General features: G+C 32.7%; 1 protein-coding gene and 1 long non-coding RNA gene across 2 annotated transcripts in view; one reads left to right on the top strand and one right to left on the bottom strand.

Moving 5' to 3' along the window:
- Positions 1 to 570: 570 nt before the first annotated feature.
- The window catches only part of LOC147841073 (uncharacterized), a 360944-nt gene continuing 344496 nt past the window's right edge, over positions 571 to 17018 (bottom strand). Inside the window, exon 2 of the long non-coding RNA XR_015505986.1 lies at positions 571 to 2357. This is a non-coding gene — a long non-coding RNA (uncharacterized LOC147841073). The remainder of the gene's footprint in view (positions 2358 to 17018) is intronic.
- On the top strand, positions 7155 to 15096 carry plaua (plasminogen activator, urokinase a). The gene is given in 11 exon segments (NM_001172401.1): positions 7155 to 7240; positions 8507 to 8607; positions 8775 to 8826; positions 8952 to 9093; positions 9750 to 9847; positions 9925 to 9966; positions 10144 to 10321; positions 11871 to 12022; positions 12108 to 12248; positions 12556 to 12704; positions 13835 to 15096. Coding segments are annotated over 10 exon segments (1209 nt in total). The 5' UTR covers positions 7155 to 7240; positions 8507 to 8550; the 3' UTR covers positions 14033 to 15096.

The following is a 17018-nucleotide window of genomic DNA, read 5'->3' as shown; positions in this document are numbered from 1 at the left end:
ACTCGCCGTCACGCCGTGACGGAGATTGCCGAGCCTGTTTGGTCCAATGGGAGGCGTGCTCTCCTCAGCGCTCACCATGACAACGAGACTCCCAGCAGTGACGTCGCCATGTAAACATTTGCATATGCATTCCTATAAACCACGGCGGTTCTCGCTCGGTGCGGTCAGTTCTCTCGGGGCTGCTCTTAGAAATTGACCAAGGTAAGTTCAAAATAAACTTCTCTTTCTAAACACCTGCCTCGTGTTTTTATTTGTCATGCACAGCAATACACTGTCATACAGGTCTGTTGAATGCATTTGTACGCAACGTGGTTTGACAATAAAGTAGCCTAACAAGTAAATAGTTGTTAAAAATGTACCTTCATTAGTCAACATGTGGGGAAGGTAGTAAAAAGTTAATCAAAGATGTCCTAAGACACAATGGTAATGTTATGGTTGTTACATGACTGTATTTATTATTATGTATGTATGTTTAAAACCAGCAGAATATACTATATATTTGACATTTCATGAACTTACTGTTCTTCAAAAAATTGCTCAATAAAAATTTCCTTAAGACAAGAATGGGTATTGTTTTGGTTTTTTTTTTTTTTTTTTTTGTCAAACTACTGTAGGTTTTAAGTTACTACAGCAGATATAGGCTACCTATATCATTATATTGGTAGTCAAAGTTATTTTAACGACCCAAATCGAGTAAAATGTCTCCTACTCAGGTACTTTTTGCATGCAAAAGTCAAATTTACAGTTTTCAACAACAAAATTTTGTCTCGTAAAAATGACCAGTGGGGTGTGAGAAAAAAGTTAATGTCGAGATATATATTCTATATAAAAGAAGTTGAACAAGTTGTCATAATATTTAGTCATAATGCATTTTTCTGTACATTTCCATTAGACGTTTTTTTTCTAAATCTATAATTGGTAAATTGCTCCCAGGTCAATCTGGACTTTGTCTAATGAAGGTGAGCTGTATCTGAAAGGAGATTGTCCTATGTTCACATTTCTACTTTTGTTTTGGGTTTGTTTTTTGTTTTCTTTGTCCTATGAAGTGCTGTCTTTTCCTTTCTGTATCACAATGACATGATCTGGCAACGAATCGCAGTACAAGCCGCAAAAAAATGAAATAAATTAGCCGTAGCTTACATGAGGACGTCCATCCAGAGTACGCTGTTACATTGACAACATGAGTAAGTAATTTGACTGTCTTATCCGTACACAATGACACAAGGACTTGTCATTCTGACGGCACTGACATGTTCATTGAGAGATGAACCAAGCACTTTAAGCAAGAGACTGGCCTTTGCAGGTAATCCATGCTGTTTGGCTATTTGTATGTGCTGTTTTGAGAAATGCACTTACTGCTTAGCAAATTTCAAATCTGAGAAGTTTACCAAAGCGACTGAAAAAAAAACTGTAAAACAACACAAGTTAATGCAAAGATGAAAAGTCTGCAAAGACAAAAGTGTGTATTTTTTTATTTGCACATATCACTTTATAAAAATAGTAGCGTATACATAATTCGGTTTTATATTTTTGGCTTAATATTTAATACTCGTTTTGATGTAACCATGTCTATAGTGGAATGGAACATCACAACCATGGTTTCTGCAGGTGTCAGTCACTATTTCAAATGTATGACTTTTTAAGTCTTGTCTTAAAACCATTGTGACCCCGACATTTCTCAGAGGTGGCTATAAATATACAAATGTTGCACACATAACAATAGGCCTATATAAACATGAGCATATTGCCAACACAAAAAGTGCAACAGTCTTAACAGTCATGGGCTATATAGTTTGTATAATCATTTATTCATTTCTTTAATTTAATATTAATAACCTAACCTCAAGGAGACTGGTGGACAGCATGTGTTCAGGACAAGTCCATTGGTTTAATTTTGGAGATCATCCTCAATGGTCAGTTGTGGCCTAGGTTCATTTTCAATTTGATTACCATAAAGGGGTCAGAAAGTTTAACCTGTTGCTATAAGTTCAGTCTGTGCTGTTGATCTAACGTACAATCTAATCTAATACACAATTCTATGACAAAAATTAAGGGCCGATGGCTCTTTATTTGCACGCGATCCTTGCATGCATAAAATATTGCACATCATGACCAGTTTTGCTTGCTAACTGAAAACGTGCTAGATATAATGCAGTTTTTCGTTCAGAATTGTGGTATTTTTAAAGTACTATCAAGTTTTCTAACTGGCGAGCGACATGATCTAGTGGGTCCGTCATCTTTAATGTGCGCGTTGGTGATTTCAGGAGGCGTGGCTTTGGACAGCAGGTAAGGGATTTTTTTTTTATTGAACAACAAATTTACAATTTAAACATGACATCCAAAAAATACAGAAGTAACTAATAACATAAATTAAAATAAATTACATAAATTAAACAAATAAAACAGACAATTCAACATAGAGGTCTTTACAATGATAATAATTTAACCTAACCAATTAACAGCAAGAGTACTAATCAATTAACTTAAGCTCCTTTGCCACAAAAATTGTATTTATACATTTTTCGCTCTTAATATATTGGAGCGATTCTATATACAAATGAAAGTCTGCAATAGCAACCTTTAAACAAGGTTTAGAGTTATTAAACCTGCATTTATGAATATGAAATTTACCAAACAAAATTAAAAGATTCAATAAAAATTCCACAGATAAATTGTTTGAAACAAAATAAAAAATAACGTCTTTGGGGGTCAAATTGCAACTAAAACCTGATTTTTTTTTTACATATAATGATAGATCTTCCCAAATTTTTTTTGAATATTCACAGTCATAAAAAAGATGAATCAACATCTCTGGGTGATGTAAACAGAATGAACAGTTTCCATCCGTCTGCGTAAATTTAGTTAATGTTTGATTACAAACATAAATGTTATGTAAAATTTTTAAATGTAATTCCCTGTACTTGTTACCCAAGCAAAAACGAAAAGAAAGCATCCAAGCTTTTTTCCACACAATATCATGGAAATATACATTCCAAAAAAAATTTCCTCTAGGTTGTAATGCTCTATTTTTGAAAAATATTAATCTAATTACTTTGTTTGTACATTTTTTACTACAAAAGTCTACCCCATTTAAGTAAAGAGCAGGATCATTTCTATTAATATTGATACTATATGAAGACATATAACTTCTCATTAGCATTAACAAACCAGAGGGGATGGCTTTTGTTACATAGTTATATTCTTTAAATTTAATAGGGAACGACCATCTTTCCATAAAATTTTTGTAAGAAAGTAAATTAGCTGATTGGTCCAAAATATCAGATAAGAAAAAAATACCTTTATCTGTCCAATTTTGTAGGTAGAGAGATTTCCGATTAACAGTTATATTAGAATTATTCAACAAAATTGCTTTATGGGGTGAGAAATTGTGCACATAACACAACTTCCATGCTTTAAGAGCTTGTTGATAAAAATTGGACAATGTTACCGGTAGTTTCTTAACAGAATAATCACATGTTAGTAAAAAACGCAATCCTCCAACCTTTTTGAAAATATTATATGGTATAAAAAACCAAATTGAGTCTGCTTTCAATAAACAATTCCTAAGCCATTTAACTTTAAAAGTATAATTTAAGTAAAAAAAATCTAAAAGTTCAAATCCCCCATCTTTTCTTGGGCCTTGAAAAACTTCCTTTCTTAAATGATGATGTCTGTTTCTCCAAACAAATTGTATAAATAAATCATTAATTTTTTTACAAATAGCATCTTGAACAAAAAGGGATAAAGCCGGGTAAACAAAACACACACACACACACACACACACACACACACACACACACACACACACACACACACACACACACAATTGGTTTAATAAACATTAATCATCTTTTAAAACTTATAAAACTTTTCGACTGTTACTATTCTATCATCTAAACAATTCATGTATATCTACAATTTCCCAATACTGTTTAGATAATATAATTTAGTTATTAAATCTATCCCTGTCAAAATGATTCAACTTGTTAAAAATCATATTTAATATTCTCTGTATGTTGTAAACCCAAAATTACATTTAGAATGTGTAGAATTAACTGATAAAAAGTAATAACAAGCACATTCATGATACTTTTTAGAAGCAAAATGAAAACCTAGAGGCTTTTTTTTAAAACTCTATTATAGTTAAAAAAAAGAGCCTGATTAACTCTCTTCAAATATTTTATTAGTTTTTCTCAGTCGTTGTGTCTCTCAAAACAATTAGTCGTCTGTGCACATCCTAGTAGCAGTTTCTCATTCCTTCCAACAAATTGCAAATGCTTTTGGACATGCATCAATTTCTTTCATACAACTCTCTGCTGTTTTATTATCAGTTGCTTATGTCATGTCAATCAAAATGAACTAAACTTGTGAATGCTGAATAGTCATTCCATATAAAACAATTAGTCCTCATATCATTACTTGAGTCATTACATACAAAAATGTTGAAGTAGTTGTCGAAATATGTCAAGCAAATTTTATTTAAAAATTTTAATATTGTTTTCTCCTGAAATGTTTTCTAAATTGAACAATTTCATGAATGGTTTACAGACCTGTGTATGTATAGGTTCAGTTCCAAGATGTACTGTAATATTGTTGACAGCTCTACCCAAAGGAAGTTTATGTTTGTTGTAAATAAGGGTGTATTTATTCTTTTGCACAATGTTGTGAATAAACTAGACTTGCAAAGAGCATATGCAGTAAAAATGTGACACATACATATTCAATGTCTTGTACTCAGATACCTCACTCAATGCAGTGATGTTTACCTTTTCTGTAGTTTTTTTAAAATGGCTGTGCAAATAGTATATAGTGCTGTCTTGAGCATTTTCAGGAAGAAATGAACAGAGTAAACTGTGATAATGAAAACATGATAAAATCATTTGAATATCTTGTTCATAAACAATGGTGTCAGGACTTTTCATCTTTATGACATTGACACTTTCATTGACATCAATACTTGCTTTTGAGGAACGAGCTATCCATTTTGAGCAAGTGACACGCTTTTGCGGGTTATCATCTAGGTTTTGCAGTTTGTACTAATTGTTTTGAAAAATGCATTAACTATTGTGCAAATGTAAATAATGTTTGTCATTTCCCACATTAACAATTTTTTATATCGAGTTTGACTTCTTTATACTGTGAAATTGAAAAGCAAAAAATCTGAGATATGTATTGTTATAAGAGTTATTTTTGATTCCTCTGTTAAATCTTAAAATCATTGGATGTAGAAATGCTGTACTCTATGCTTTGTGGACTTTATTTTTATTAATTGTAGTTGTTTATTACCATTGTTATATTAGTTGTTTTTTTACAGTCGACTTTTATATTGTGTTATTGTATGTTTGTTCCTGATGATTTGTGTAACAAAAAAATACAATAAAATAAATAATGATTTCATGTGAACTATCTGTACATGCTTTGTATATGTCGCTGGATAAAAGATTCATAAAAATAAGATAGATAGACAGATAGACAGACAGACAGACAGACAGACAGACAGACAGACAGACAGACAGATAGACAGATAGATAGATAGATAGATAGATAGATAGATAGATAGATAGATAGATACTGTACGTGTTTTCATGATTTGTTTTGTCTTTGTTTGCTGTTTTAGGGTTGCTCCAGTATTGACGAACGCCTGGAAACCCTGTCTACCACTAATCTTTACAGTCAACAGGCTTATCTGACCCACTGGGTGTAAGCAGGTCAAAAGCCAAGGCCAAGAATAATTGGACATTAACACCTGTGACCAAGAGATGGCGCTCATGTCTTGAAGATGCAGGTGCAAATGTATCGTCAATGAGATTTAGGTTAGACAACTGACCTCAAAAGAGCATACATTTGTGTACATTTGATCAAAATTATATAGAGTTTTAGTGTCTCACTGAATATCTTCTTATAGTTTTAGAGTTGAGCAATAATGACTGGATCTGCCGGTCAGTCAGTGGGCTGCGTACACAATAATCTGGAAGTGATTTCTTAATTTCAACACAGGTCTGCATATTTTCATGATGGACGTCTTCATGGGAATATTAGCATCTGGTAGTGTGTGATAAATGCATATGCATTTAATTACAGTGCTTGCAAGAAAGATATCACAGCTTACCGATAACTCAAACAAGTAGCTGACCCTCAATATCTTAGGCCTGAATATGTACAGAATAAGCGCCTTTTTATTTTATTCCTTTGTAAATCAAGATTAAAACTTGTTAAAAACTGACATAATGCTTCGTTCTACTAAAAAAAGTCACTCAGCATCATAAAAGCTGATGCAAACAGTGAGCTGACACACGGGATGTTATCATCACAGAAGCCAGAAATCAGCAACTCTGGAAGTTCATTAGTGTGTTGAACAGGATATGTGTGTCTGCACACATCTTAAACGTCTGCACATTTCTTAAGGTTAAAGAGAGGAGATGTGACATCATCTCCTCTGGCTCAGTCATCCATGAAACCCCCTCATTTATCAAGTTTAGATGGTAGAAATCCAGCGAAAACAGACTGGCATGATCCTATAAATGTATTAGACTGAGGAAAATGTTTTGAAGTAATTAAAACAAGACAATCATGATGCCTTGATAAAATTAACATCATAAAAAAGTCCAGGATTTCAAGTTTATTATACCCCAGGCGTGCAAACAGAAGCATTGAATGTAGAAAGGGAGTGAAAACATATGTGAATGGCTCAGGATGTTATGAAGAAATCAAATGTCATCATAGTGACTATTTATAAATAGGTCCAGTTTGAGTTAAAATTGACTGACAGCAAAGAGATGGATGATGACAATCATCATGTGACGTGAAATAATAAAAGATCTTTTAAATATTTCTACACAATCATGAAGAATTAAATTAAATATCTCTCAAACATATTGTGTAATGGCCATTGTAATACTGAAACCACAGTGATTGTCATTGCTTCAGGGGCAATGTCCCTATTAGGAATATTTCCCCTTCAAAGTTTTTTATGTGTTTTAAAAGGAAGAGGTCTTGAGAAATGTAGCATGAGTCACATAATGTACTTGCACGAAATCACAGCCAAATTATCTCATTGTTTTCTGCACGGCGCATGTGCCAGTTTGCCTGAGGCCAAGCCCCCTTTCAGCCAATCACAGTCTCTCACTATAAAGCAGGAACATCAGCAAACACATGACAGCAAGTGCTTAGTAAGCCCAGAGCTCTACACAGCAGCATCTGCAGGAAAACAGAAAGATCAGCTGTGTCTACTATAAGAAAGGTAAGCACTCTGCTTCTGCTTGGATTTTATTCTTTTATTTGCATATTTGCTTGTAAAGCAGTTTTTCAATAACTTGATTTATGCATATAGCATGTGGGAATATGAATGAATTAGAATTTCATTCCAATACATTTATCTCAGGCTGAGGTTTTAACAGCTACAAAGAACAATTTAGGATTTTTTAGAACCTTTTAGTGACACATACATTACTTTATTGACACTGATGATTTTACTTTTAAGACTTTAAACAATATTTACTGAAAAGTGCTTTCGAAAACACAAAATGGTTCATCGATCTATTTGTTAAATGCCCATTTGTAATCTTAATTTGAAAATAATAAAATAAAATATAGTTTTTTTAGTATTTAAAGTATTTAAAGTAAATTACAAATGACATTGGATCCAATGGAAAGGTTTTGAGGATGCAAAAGGCTCTTCATGTCAAAAAACATTTTGTAGAAGAAGATACAAACATTCTTCTATACATGTTTTTATATAAAAGTTATAATAATTTAAATTAATTATTGATTGCATGAAATAAAACTGATCAGCAGTAGATAATTGCTTTGTTTGTTTATTGTTGTTTGTTTATTGTTTGTTTAATGTTTGTTGTTATGATATTCGGTTGTTGCTTGCAAAGTTTGGTTTCAATCTTTTCGTGGCAAGGCTTGTTTATTTTTTGTCCACTTTTTCAAGTTTATAATTGAAGTCAGAATTCTTAGCCCCCTTTTTAATTTCTTTTTTTATATTTTCCAAATGATGTTTAACAGAGCAATGATTTTTTTACAGTATGTCTGATACATTTTTTTTATTCTGGAGTCTTATTTGTTTTATTTTAGCCAGAATAAAAGTAGTTTTTAATTAAGAAAAAAAAACATTTTAAGGTCAAAATTATTTGCCCCTTTCAGCTGTTTTGTTTTTCTCTGCCTGGTTATCCTAATTAACCTAGTTAAGCCTTTAAATGTCACTTTAAGCTGTAAAGAAGTGTCTTGAAAAAATATCTAGTAAAATATTATGTCCTGTCATCATGGCAAAGATCAAAGAAATCAGTTATTAGAAATGAGTTATAAAACTATTATGTGTTGTAAAAATCTTCTCTCCATTAAACAGAAATAACAGAGGGCTAATAATTCAGGGGGTTCAATAATTCTGACTTCAACTGTAAAAGTCTTTTTGGTGAAAGAGCATGTCTAAGAGCATGTGCCTACACTTTTTTAGAAATGTTTATTATGAATATTTAACTCACTTCTTCAAAATGTTTCTTAGGATCTCCAAAAAAGGAAGAAAAAAAACATTGGTTTGCCATCAAGATGAAGTGTATACTAGGGGGTTTTCTGCTCACATGTGTCCTGTGCTGGACTGAAGCAGTAAGTGGAAAAATAAGGAAAAATAAGACAGAAGTGAAATTCTTTACTTCCTTTAAAAGATCATTCATTTATTCATTTTCCTTTAGCTTATTTCCCTTATTTACTAGCTCTTTAAATGGAGTTAACATTTACTCCCACAGATGTAATATTTACAATTCTTTTTTTAGATCATAGGAGAGATGGATGAAAGGTGGAAATCTTCTTCAACTTCTGTAAATGGTAAGCCTCTTTTAATGCTGTTACTTTAAAGTTTTTCCCAAGTAAATATTATTTACAGAAAACATAACGTTGTATTTTAAGCGTTTTACCATATATAGGTTTAATCATGACTTTTCTCTTTTTAGGCAAGTGCATATTAGACAGAGATGAGAGCAAATACACAGGAAAAGTGTCAGTGACTGTCAGTGGACGGATTTGTGCACCATGGAATTCCATCCAAGGCTCACCATACTCTGCCTTCAAAAACTGTTATCATAACTACTGCAGGTATTAATATTCATACATTCATTCATTCGTTTTCCTTCAGCTTAGTCCCTTTATTCATCAGGGTTTGCCACAGCGGTATGAACCGCCAACTTATGCAGCATATGCTTTACACAACGGATGCCCTGCAGCTGCAACCCAGTACTGGCAAACATCCATACATACTCATACACATACTGTACACTATGGACAATTTAGTTGATTCAATTCACCTATAGCACATGTCTTTGGACTGTGGGGGAAACCGGAGCTCCCGGAGAATACCCACACAAACACGAGGAGAACATGCAAACTTCATAGAAATGCCAAGCTGGGACTCTAACCAGTGACCTTCTTGCTGTAAGATTACAGTGCTAACCACCGCCCTATAATCATACATTTTGCTACAAATTTTTGTGTCAGAATTGCATACTGTGTATATTTGTTTTGAAACATATAATCAAAACCTTTTAAAAAGTATGTGTATGATGTATAGATGAAATTTGAACTGCATATGTCAACTAGACATCTCACCTGTTTTCTGAATATACGAATTTAGACATACTACATAACTAAGATACCATTTTACTATATTTAATGGAAGAATGCATATTCTGATGATGGGAGAGATGATTTTTGCTGACTCCTTTAATAAAAACTTGAATATTTTACTTTTTCAGGAATCCAGATGACAGGACTCAGCCATGGTGCGTAGTAAAGAAAAGAAACCGTTATGTACGTGAATACTGTAACATACCTCAGGAGGCAATAAAGCCAGGTAAGTAGTGCATCTTGTGATCATTTAAATCATATTGAGAGTACACTGACTAATATAACATATTAATGTTCATGCAGTCAAACGTCCACCAACACCCGAGCCAATAAAGCAGGACACAGGTAATATTCTCACTAGTTTACTCTTTTAATTCTTGTTTTTAACAAAATTTCAATGGCTATGCTACAAAACCCTCAAGTACAATAGATGTATGTGCTATTTCTTTCCATGAGTGCTGCCTAGACATTACTTCTTCTCACAGACTACATGTTTTTTGATGTTTCACGTGTATTATTTAGAATTAACGTGTGGGGAGCGCCGCTTGGACCGACAGACAAAGATAATAGGAGGATTAAGGTCAACTGTTGAGTCACAGCCTTGGATGGCAGCTATCTTTAAAGGAGATGGGTTCATTTGTGGAGGAACCCTCATCACTCCATGCTGGGTCCTCACTGCAGCCCACTGCTTCCCTACTGGGTATGTCAACTTGCCATTTACTGAAATGTTTTACCTTATTTTACATTCTGTGTAAGTCAGGTTTATTTTGCAAGAATACACCAGCTGACAGTACATTGTCCTGTATACTACTCCTGAAATATTATCTCAAAATATAATAATTTTAAAAGGGATATTACACCCAAAAATAAAAATTGAAGCAAGTGATTTCATGCCTCTATGAGGTTCTTTCTTTTATTAAACATAAAATAATATTTTAAAGAAAGCTGAAATCCTGTAACTAGTGACTTCCATAGATGGAAAAACAAATACTATGGAGGTCAATGGTTATAAGTCATATATCAAAATCTTATTTTGAGTTTAAGAGAAGAAAGAAAGTCAAACAGCTTTGAAACAAGTACATGGTGAATCAACACTGACACAATTTTTTGGTGAACTATTCCTTTATGTAGTCCACCTAGCATAAATACCTATATAATTCTCTAATCATAATTATCAATAACTGAGAAGTAAAATGATGCCAACTAATAGTGGACAGTAGTAGTACTAATAGTGGACATTAAAGTAGCAGCAATACTGAAAGAAATCAATAAATCAAGCTTTGTTAAAATTGAACTTGGAATACACACAAAAGCAAATATCCAAACACACAAACACAAAATGATGGACTGAGTGAGCTTTTGAGGGAGTTTTTATAAAGCACTAAGTCTATCCTAATTTGATTGAATTCAAATTAATGGTAAATAATAGATTTTTTAATTTTAATTAAAATATATATATATATATATATATATATATATATATATATATATATATATATATATATATATATATATATATATATATATGTTTCCATAGTTCAGTTTATTTAGTAAAAAATCTACATTGAGTTTTAAATCCGCTTAAGTGTGACGTTAAGCAAAGCGGCTTCCAAGTCCATATCAAACTGTATGGTGAAACTTAACGAATGGTAATAATAAATGTTTACACAGTGATGTAAGACTTTAGAAAATCATGATTGCAATATATACATATAAAACCATTCCTAATATCTGATGGCCAGAAAGTGATTCATTTTTATAAATTGTTAAAATATGGGTGTACTGTATGTGATGCAGAGACTGTTGTGTACACCACAATTGTATATAAAATTCACTTTAATGTTTGATATGACTAAAGATTGGTCAAATATTTTATCAAATCAAATGATTAGCAGCTTAGACCTGGAAATAGTATTCCTTGCGTCATGACTTCATGGGTCATGGGCCTCAAAATGACTTTGAGGTCATTTTGCCAACACTTTGGAAACCAAAACAGAAGGGAGGAATCTTGCATGTAGATTGCAATGAGAGCTTAGGTAGATGACCCTAATTCTTCAGTTTGGGAATAGACCTTAAATCAAGAAGTTGGGTGAATTAGCAAATTTCAGACTACTGCATGCCATGGTCAAATTCTACTGTATTCCATACTGTATTCCAGAAAGGGATGGTGTTATAAAATGCTTCATGTAGTTATGTATAGTAAAGTGCTATAAAATTACTTAATTTGTTTGTTTCTTTATTTTGAACAGTAAAAGAACACAAATAAATAGATACTCTGTCGTCTTGGGAAAGAATGCCATCAATGAAACCGACCCAGTCAAAGAGCAGAAATTCACAGTGAGCAGACTTGTCATCCACGAGGACTTTGACTACTCAACTGAAAACTACACTCACGACATTGGTGTGTGCATTTTATATTTTTATTCTAACATTGTTATTCTACATAAATAAAATAAATAAATAACACTCTAAATCTTTTCCTTCAGCTCTGTTGAAGATAGAGGACTGCAATGGACAATGTGCAGTAAAGACAAAAACTGTAAGAACTGCGTGTCTTCCTCCTTTCCAGCAAATGCTTCCTGTTGGATTCTACTGTGAGATTGCTGGTTACGGAAGATATCAAAAGGGTAAGACGACATATGCTGTATGCTAAGATACTGTATCTCTTCACAATAACAAAGAGCACTTTCCTATGACAGCAAGATATGAGAGCAACACAGTGTGTTCACAGAGTTAATCTATGACATTAAATATAAGACAAATTGGGACATCCTTTGATTACGACAAAACATACTGTACTTAAGCTGCAAATATTCTGGTAGAGAATGTAGCCATTGTTTTGGCACTTTGGATGTCACTGTAGAATGTTGGGAGGATAATTATAAGATGATATAAAAGTAACAAATGTATTTTTTTCTGCATCTGTTTTTAAAGGTACCTTTAAGTTCTCTAGATATCTGAAGCAAACTGAAGTCAAGCTTATTTCCCAAAAAGTTTGCCAGAGAACGTATTACAATAAGGACGAGGTCAATGAAAACATGCTGTGCGCAAATGGTAGAGACTGGAAAACAGATGCTTGCCAGGTAAACCCAACAATGTTCTACTAACGAGAACATAAATAACACACTGTAAAAAAAATCTATAATATTACGGTTTATTTCCGGCAGCTGGGGTGCCGAAACAAAAAAAAGTAAAATAACATCTGTTACATTACAGAAATCTACTGTAAAATAACAGAGGTTGAATTACAGAAATTTACCAGAAATTTGAACTGAAGGAAATTTCTGTAATTTAGTGTCCATTATTTTACCGTAAATGTCTGTATTTTAAGAGTCATTATTTTACTTTTTCCAGCCCCAGCTGCTGAAAAAAGTACAACTACAGATTTTTTACTGTGCATTCATGAGAGAAAAATGACATTTGAATTAATATGTTGACAAGTTAGATAGACAAAGGTTGTTCACCCAAAAACGAAATGAAAAAAGAACAGTTCACCCAAAAATGAAAGTTTTGTCATCATTTACTCACCCCTGAACTGTTCCAAACCAGTTTTATTCATGTTTTGTTCTTTTGAACACAAAAGAAAATACTTTAAAGAATGTAGGAATATTCATTAACTTTTGGATGTTAGTGGTTACCGGGTTCAAAATTCTTCAAATTTTCTTCTTTTGTGTTCAATTGAAAAGAAAAAAACTTTGCAATTGGAAAGCAAGTCAAGGGTGAGTAAATGATGACAGAATTATTCATTTTTGGTTGAACTATCCCTTTAAAGAATTTATGCAAGCTTTTTTTTTGTCTTGGAATAAAAAACATTAAAATTGCGATCAAGTTATTTTAAAAAGACAGAATAATGTTAGAAATAAAGTCAGATCTGCAAGCTTATAAATTCACAGTTGCCGAAAAAGTTGGCATGCTAAGAACATTTCTAAGAATTTTGAGTTTATATTGGCTTTTTTATTTAAATTGCATCATTTTTATTTAAATCATCCTGGGTTAATATCAAGCACATTTACAGAATTGATAGAAATATAAGCAAGAATTAGGAGATTTAGCCAGAACTGCAAGAAAAAAAAAGAGTAAAAATGGTGAAATAAAATAAAAAATAGGCAGAAAAAAATTATAAGAAAAGTTATGATTTATTTACTTATTTAGTTAGTTATTTATTATATAGTGGAATTTAATGAATGTCTAAATGTATTTTGTCTTGTTTCAGGGTGACTCAGGAGGGCCCCTGGTGTGTGAAGTAAATAACATCATGTTCCTATTTGGCATCATAAGCTGGGGAAAAGAGTGTGCAGAAAAAAATCAGCCCGGTGTTTACACACAAGTCAGCAACTACAATCAGTGGATCTCACAGCACACTGGTTTGCCTAGATATACAGCAGGCTCCAGGTACCCACAAAAGGACTAACTATGACTGAACAAATGCTTAGTGACTCAGGGTAATGTTTCAGCCTGCACAGAATGCACGTGCCAATTATTTATCCCATTCGCATTATATATGGCAGCTACCTCTTCAATCAATAGGAATAATCTTTAACAGTGCTGTAATCGTATTCATATATCGGACAGTGTTACTAGTGGTGTATATGAAGGATATGTAGAATGAGTGTACGACCATGTTTATAGCAATAAGCATGTTATAAGTGCTCCACAAAGGTACATTTGTTCATTTGGCTGGGCATTATGTTTGTTTGTTTTATTAATTGTTTTTTTAATATAATATATTATTTAATATTTATATAATAATGTATGTAGGATGAATGTGTTTATTTTTTTAACACTTCTTATTCTAAATCTATGTTTTATATGAAAGTCTCCTTTCCAAGTTTATGGACTTGCAATGTATTATATTTGACATTAAACTTGCTTTAAGTCTCTTCATGTTTTTGTTCATTAATTTTGCATCATATTTTCTCTACATTACAAGCAACATGCATTTTCACTTATGCATTCAAGTTCTTATTAACCAATTGATTCATCTATTAGTCTAAGAGGAATTCAGACAATATTCATACAGTATATATTTATGGTCATGTCTGCCAATAAGATTGTTGTTCATGCAAAATATCAATTGTAAATTCACTATTTGTCAAATATTTTTGGACATATGCCTTTATGTGCACATGAACTTTAATGGCATCCAAATTTTGATGAGTAGGGCTTACCAATTAGTTATTTCCGAATGAGGAAATTTATTGAATAGACATATTGCATCATGGTTGAATTCACAGAGGTCCTACAAGCAACTCATTTTTTTCTACAATGTTTCTTGAAGCAGTCTGCATGTCTAGGTACTGGACTGTATACAGCATTCTGAGTATTAAAATATTAATTCTGTTATCATTTACAGTTAAGAACTTGAGAAAAATTAACATGATTTGTTTTAGAAATAGTGTAATATTAAGATTTTATTAAATGTAGTTGTAGCTTTACCATGCTCAAACAAGTGTTTAACAAAATGCCCTTGTAACTTTATAAAAAAAATAATAATAAAATAAAAACTTTATGTTGTGGAAAATAATTAAATCATAAAAATGAGTGGGAAGTGGCTTTTCACAGTTCACTGGGTTTCTTTATTACCAAAGATTTTCCAGAGATTTTCAGTCAAGTTTAGTTAAGAACTCTGGGCTGGCCATTTTATTATTGTAATGTTTTCAGCTTCCAAAGGCTCACTGTCCTGTTTAAAAATTGCAATAATTAGAGGTTAGAACCCAAAAGATATACATCTAGTCTACCAGTTCAGTTCAGGCTTTCCACAGATTGACGATGAAAATAATGTTTCTCATCTGACCCAATACTAAGGGGTTACAGTCCAAAGTCCCTTAAACATTGAGAGACTGTCTGTCAAGATACAGATCTTTAGCCTATTCAGTTTCTCTTTATGTAGCTGAAAGGTTCATATCCGTGGCTTCATCAACCTGCTTTCAGGGGTTTGATTTACTTTAGAGCAATTCACCATCTAGCAATTATAAAATAAAATGATAAAGTTATGCTGCCACTGCCAGTTTGTCACTTAATTAAAGAAACTACCACTGGGTGCAGATTACTACCAATAAACCAGAGGTGTCTAAAAAGTGTTTTCAAAAATCTTCTTCATGGTTCTTTAATACTGTGTTTGGCGATGCAGTGGCGCAGTAGGTAGTGCTGTCGCCTCACAGCAAGAAGGTCGCTGGTTCGAACCTCAGCAGGGTCAGTTGGTGTTTCTATGTGGAGTTTGCATGTTCTCACTGCGTTCGCGTGGGTGCTCCGGTTTTTCCTCACAGTCCAAAGACATGCGGTACAGGTAAATTGGGTAGGCTTAATTGTCTCCAGTGAATAAGTGTGTATGGATGTTTCCCAGAGATTGGTTGCAGCTGGAAGGGCATCCACTGTGTGAAACATATGCTGGATAAGTTAGCGGTTCATTCTGCTGTGGTGACCCCAGACTAGTAAAGGGACTAAGTCGAAAAGAAAACGAATGAATGAATACTATACATATATACATATATACATATATATATATATATATATATATATATATATATATATATATATATATATATATATACATACATACATACATACATACATACATATACATGTATATATATATATATATATATATATATATATATATATATATATATATATATACATACATATACACACACACACACACACACACACACACACACACACACACACACACACACACACACACACACACACACACAGTTAGTCATAATTATTAGCCCCCCCCTTTTTTTTTTCTTCTTTTTTTTTCTTTTCTTTGCCTAATTCCCCTAACCTGCCTAGTTAACCTAATTAACCAAGTTAAGCCTTTAAATCTCACTTTAAGTTGTATAGAAGTGTCTTGAAAAATATCTGGTAAAATATTATTTACTGTCATCATGGCAAAAAAAAAAAAATAATCAAATAAATCAGTTACATTAAATTGAACTAAAATACACACACATACACACACACACACACACACACAGTTGAAGTTGAAGAAGGTTGTTCTATAATTTTGATCTTTACTGTACTCGTCTTCATGATGGTATAACACATGGTATATTTAAAGCTGTGTAAGACAAGATTATTGTTCTTCATATAACTAACTTCAAAAACACAGTCCCTTTATTATGGAAACATTCTTCAAATGTTCTTCAAACAATTCTTCTTTTGTGTACCAAAGTGGACATAAAGCTCTGTTTGAATTAATACGAGAAAGAGTGAATTATGACAATTTTCATCTTTAAACCCACCTTTTAAACAAACTGTCAAATTGAAACTGTTGAATATTTCTTATCAATATTATGACAAATTTTCCAGTACGGGTTGCGGCTGGAAGGGCATGCGCTGACTAAAACATATGCCGTACTAGTTGGCGGTTAATTCCACTGTGGCAACCC

The sequence above is a fragment of the Danio rerio genome, chromosome 13 (assembly GCF_052040795.2).
Source record: "Danio rerio strain M-AB ecotype USA chromosome 13, GRCz13ab, whole genome shotgun sequence".
NCBI classification, from domain to species: Eukaryota; Metazoa; Chordata; class Actinopteri; order Cypriniformes; family Danionidae; genus Danio; species Danio rerio.
The sequence above is the reverse complement of the archived record's forward strand: the minus strand, read 5'-3'. Positions and strand labels throughout refer to the sequence as shown.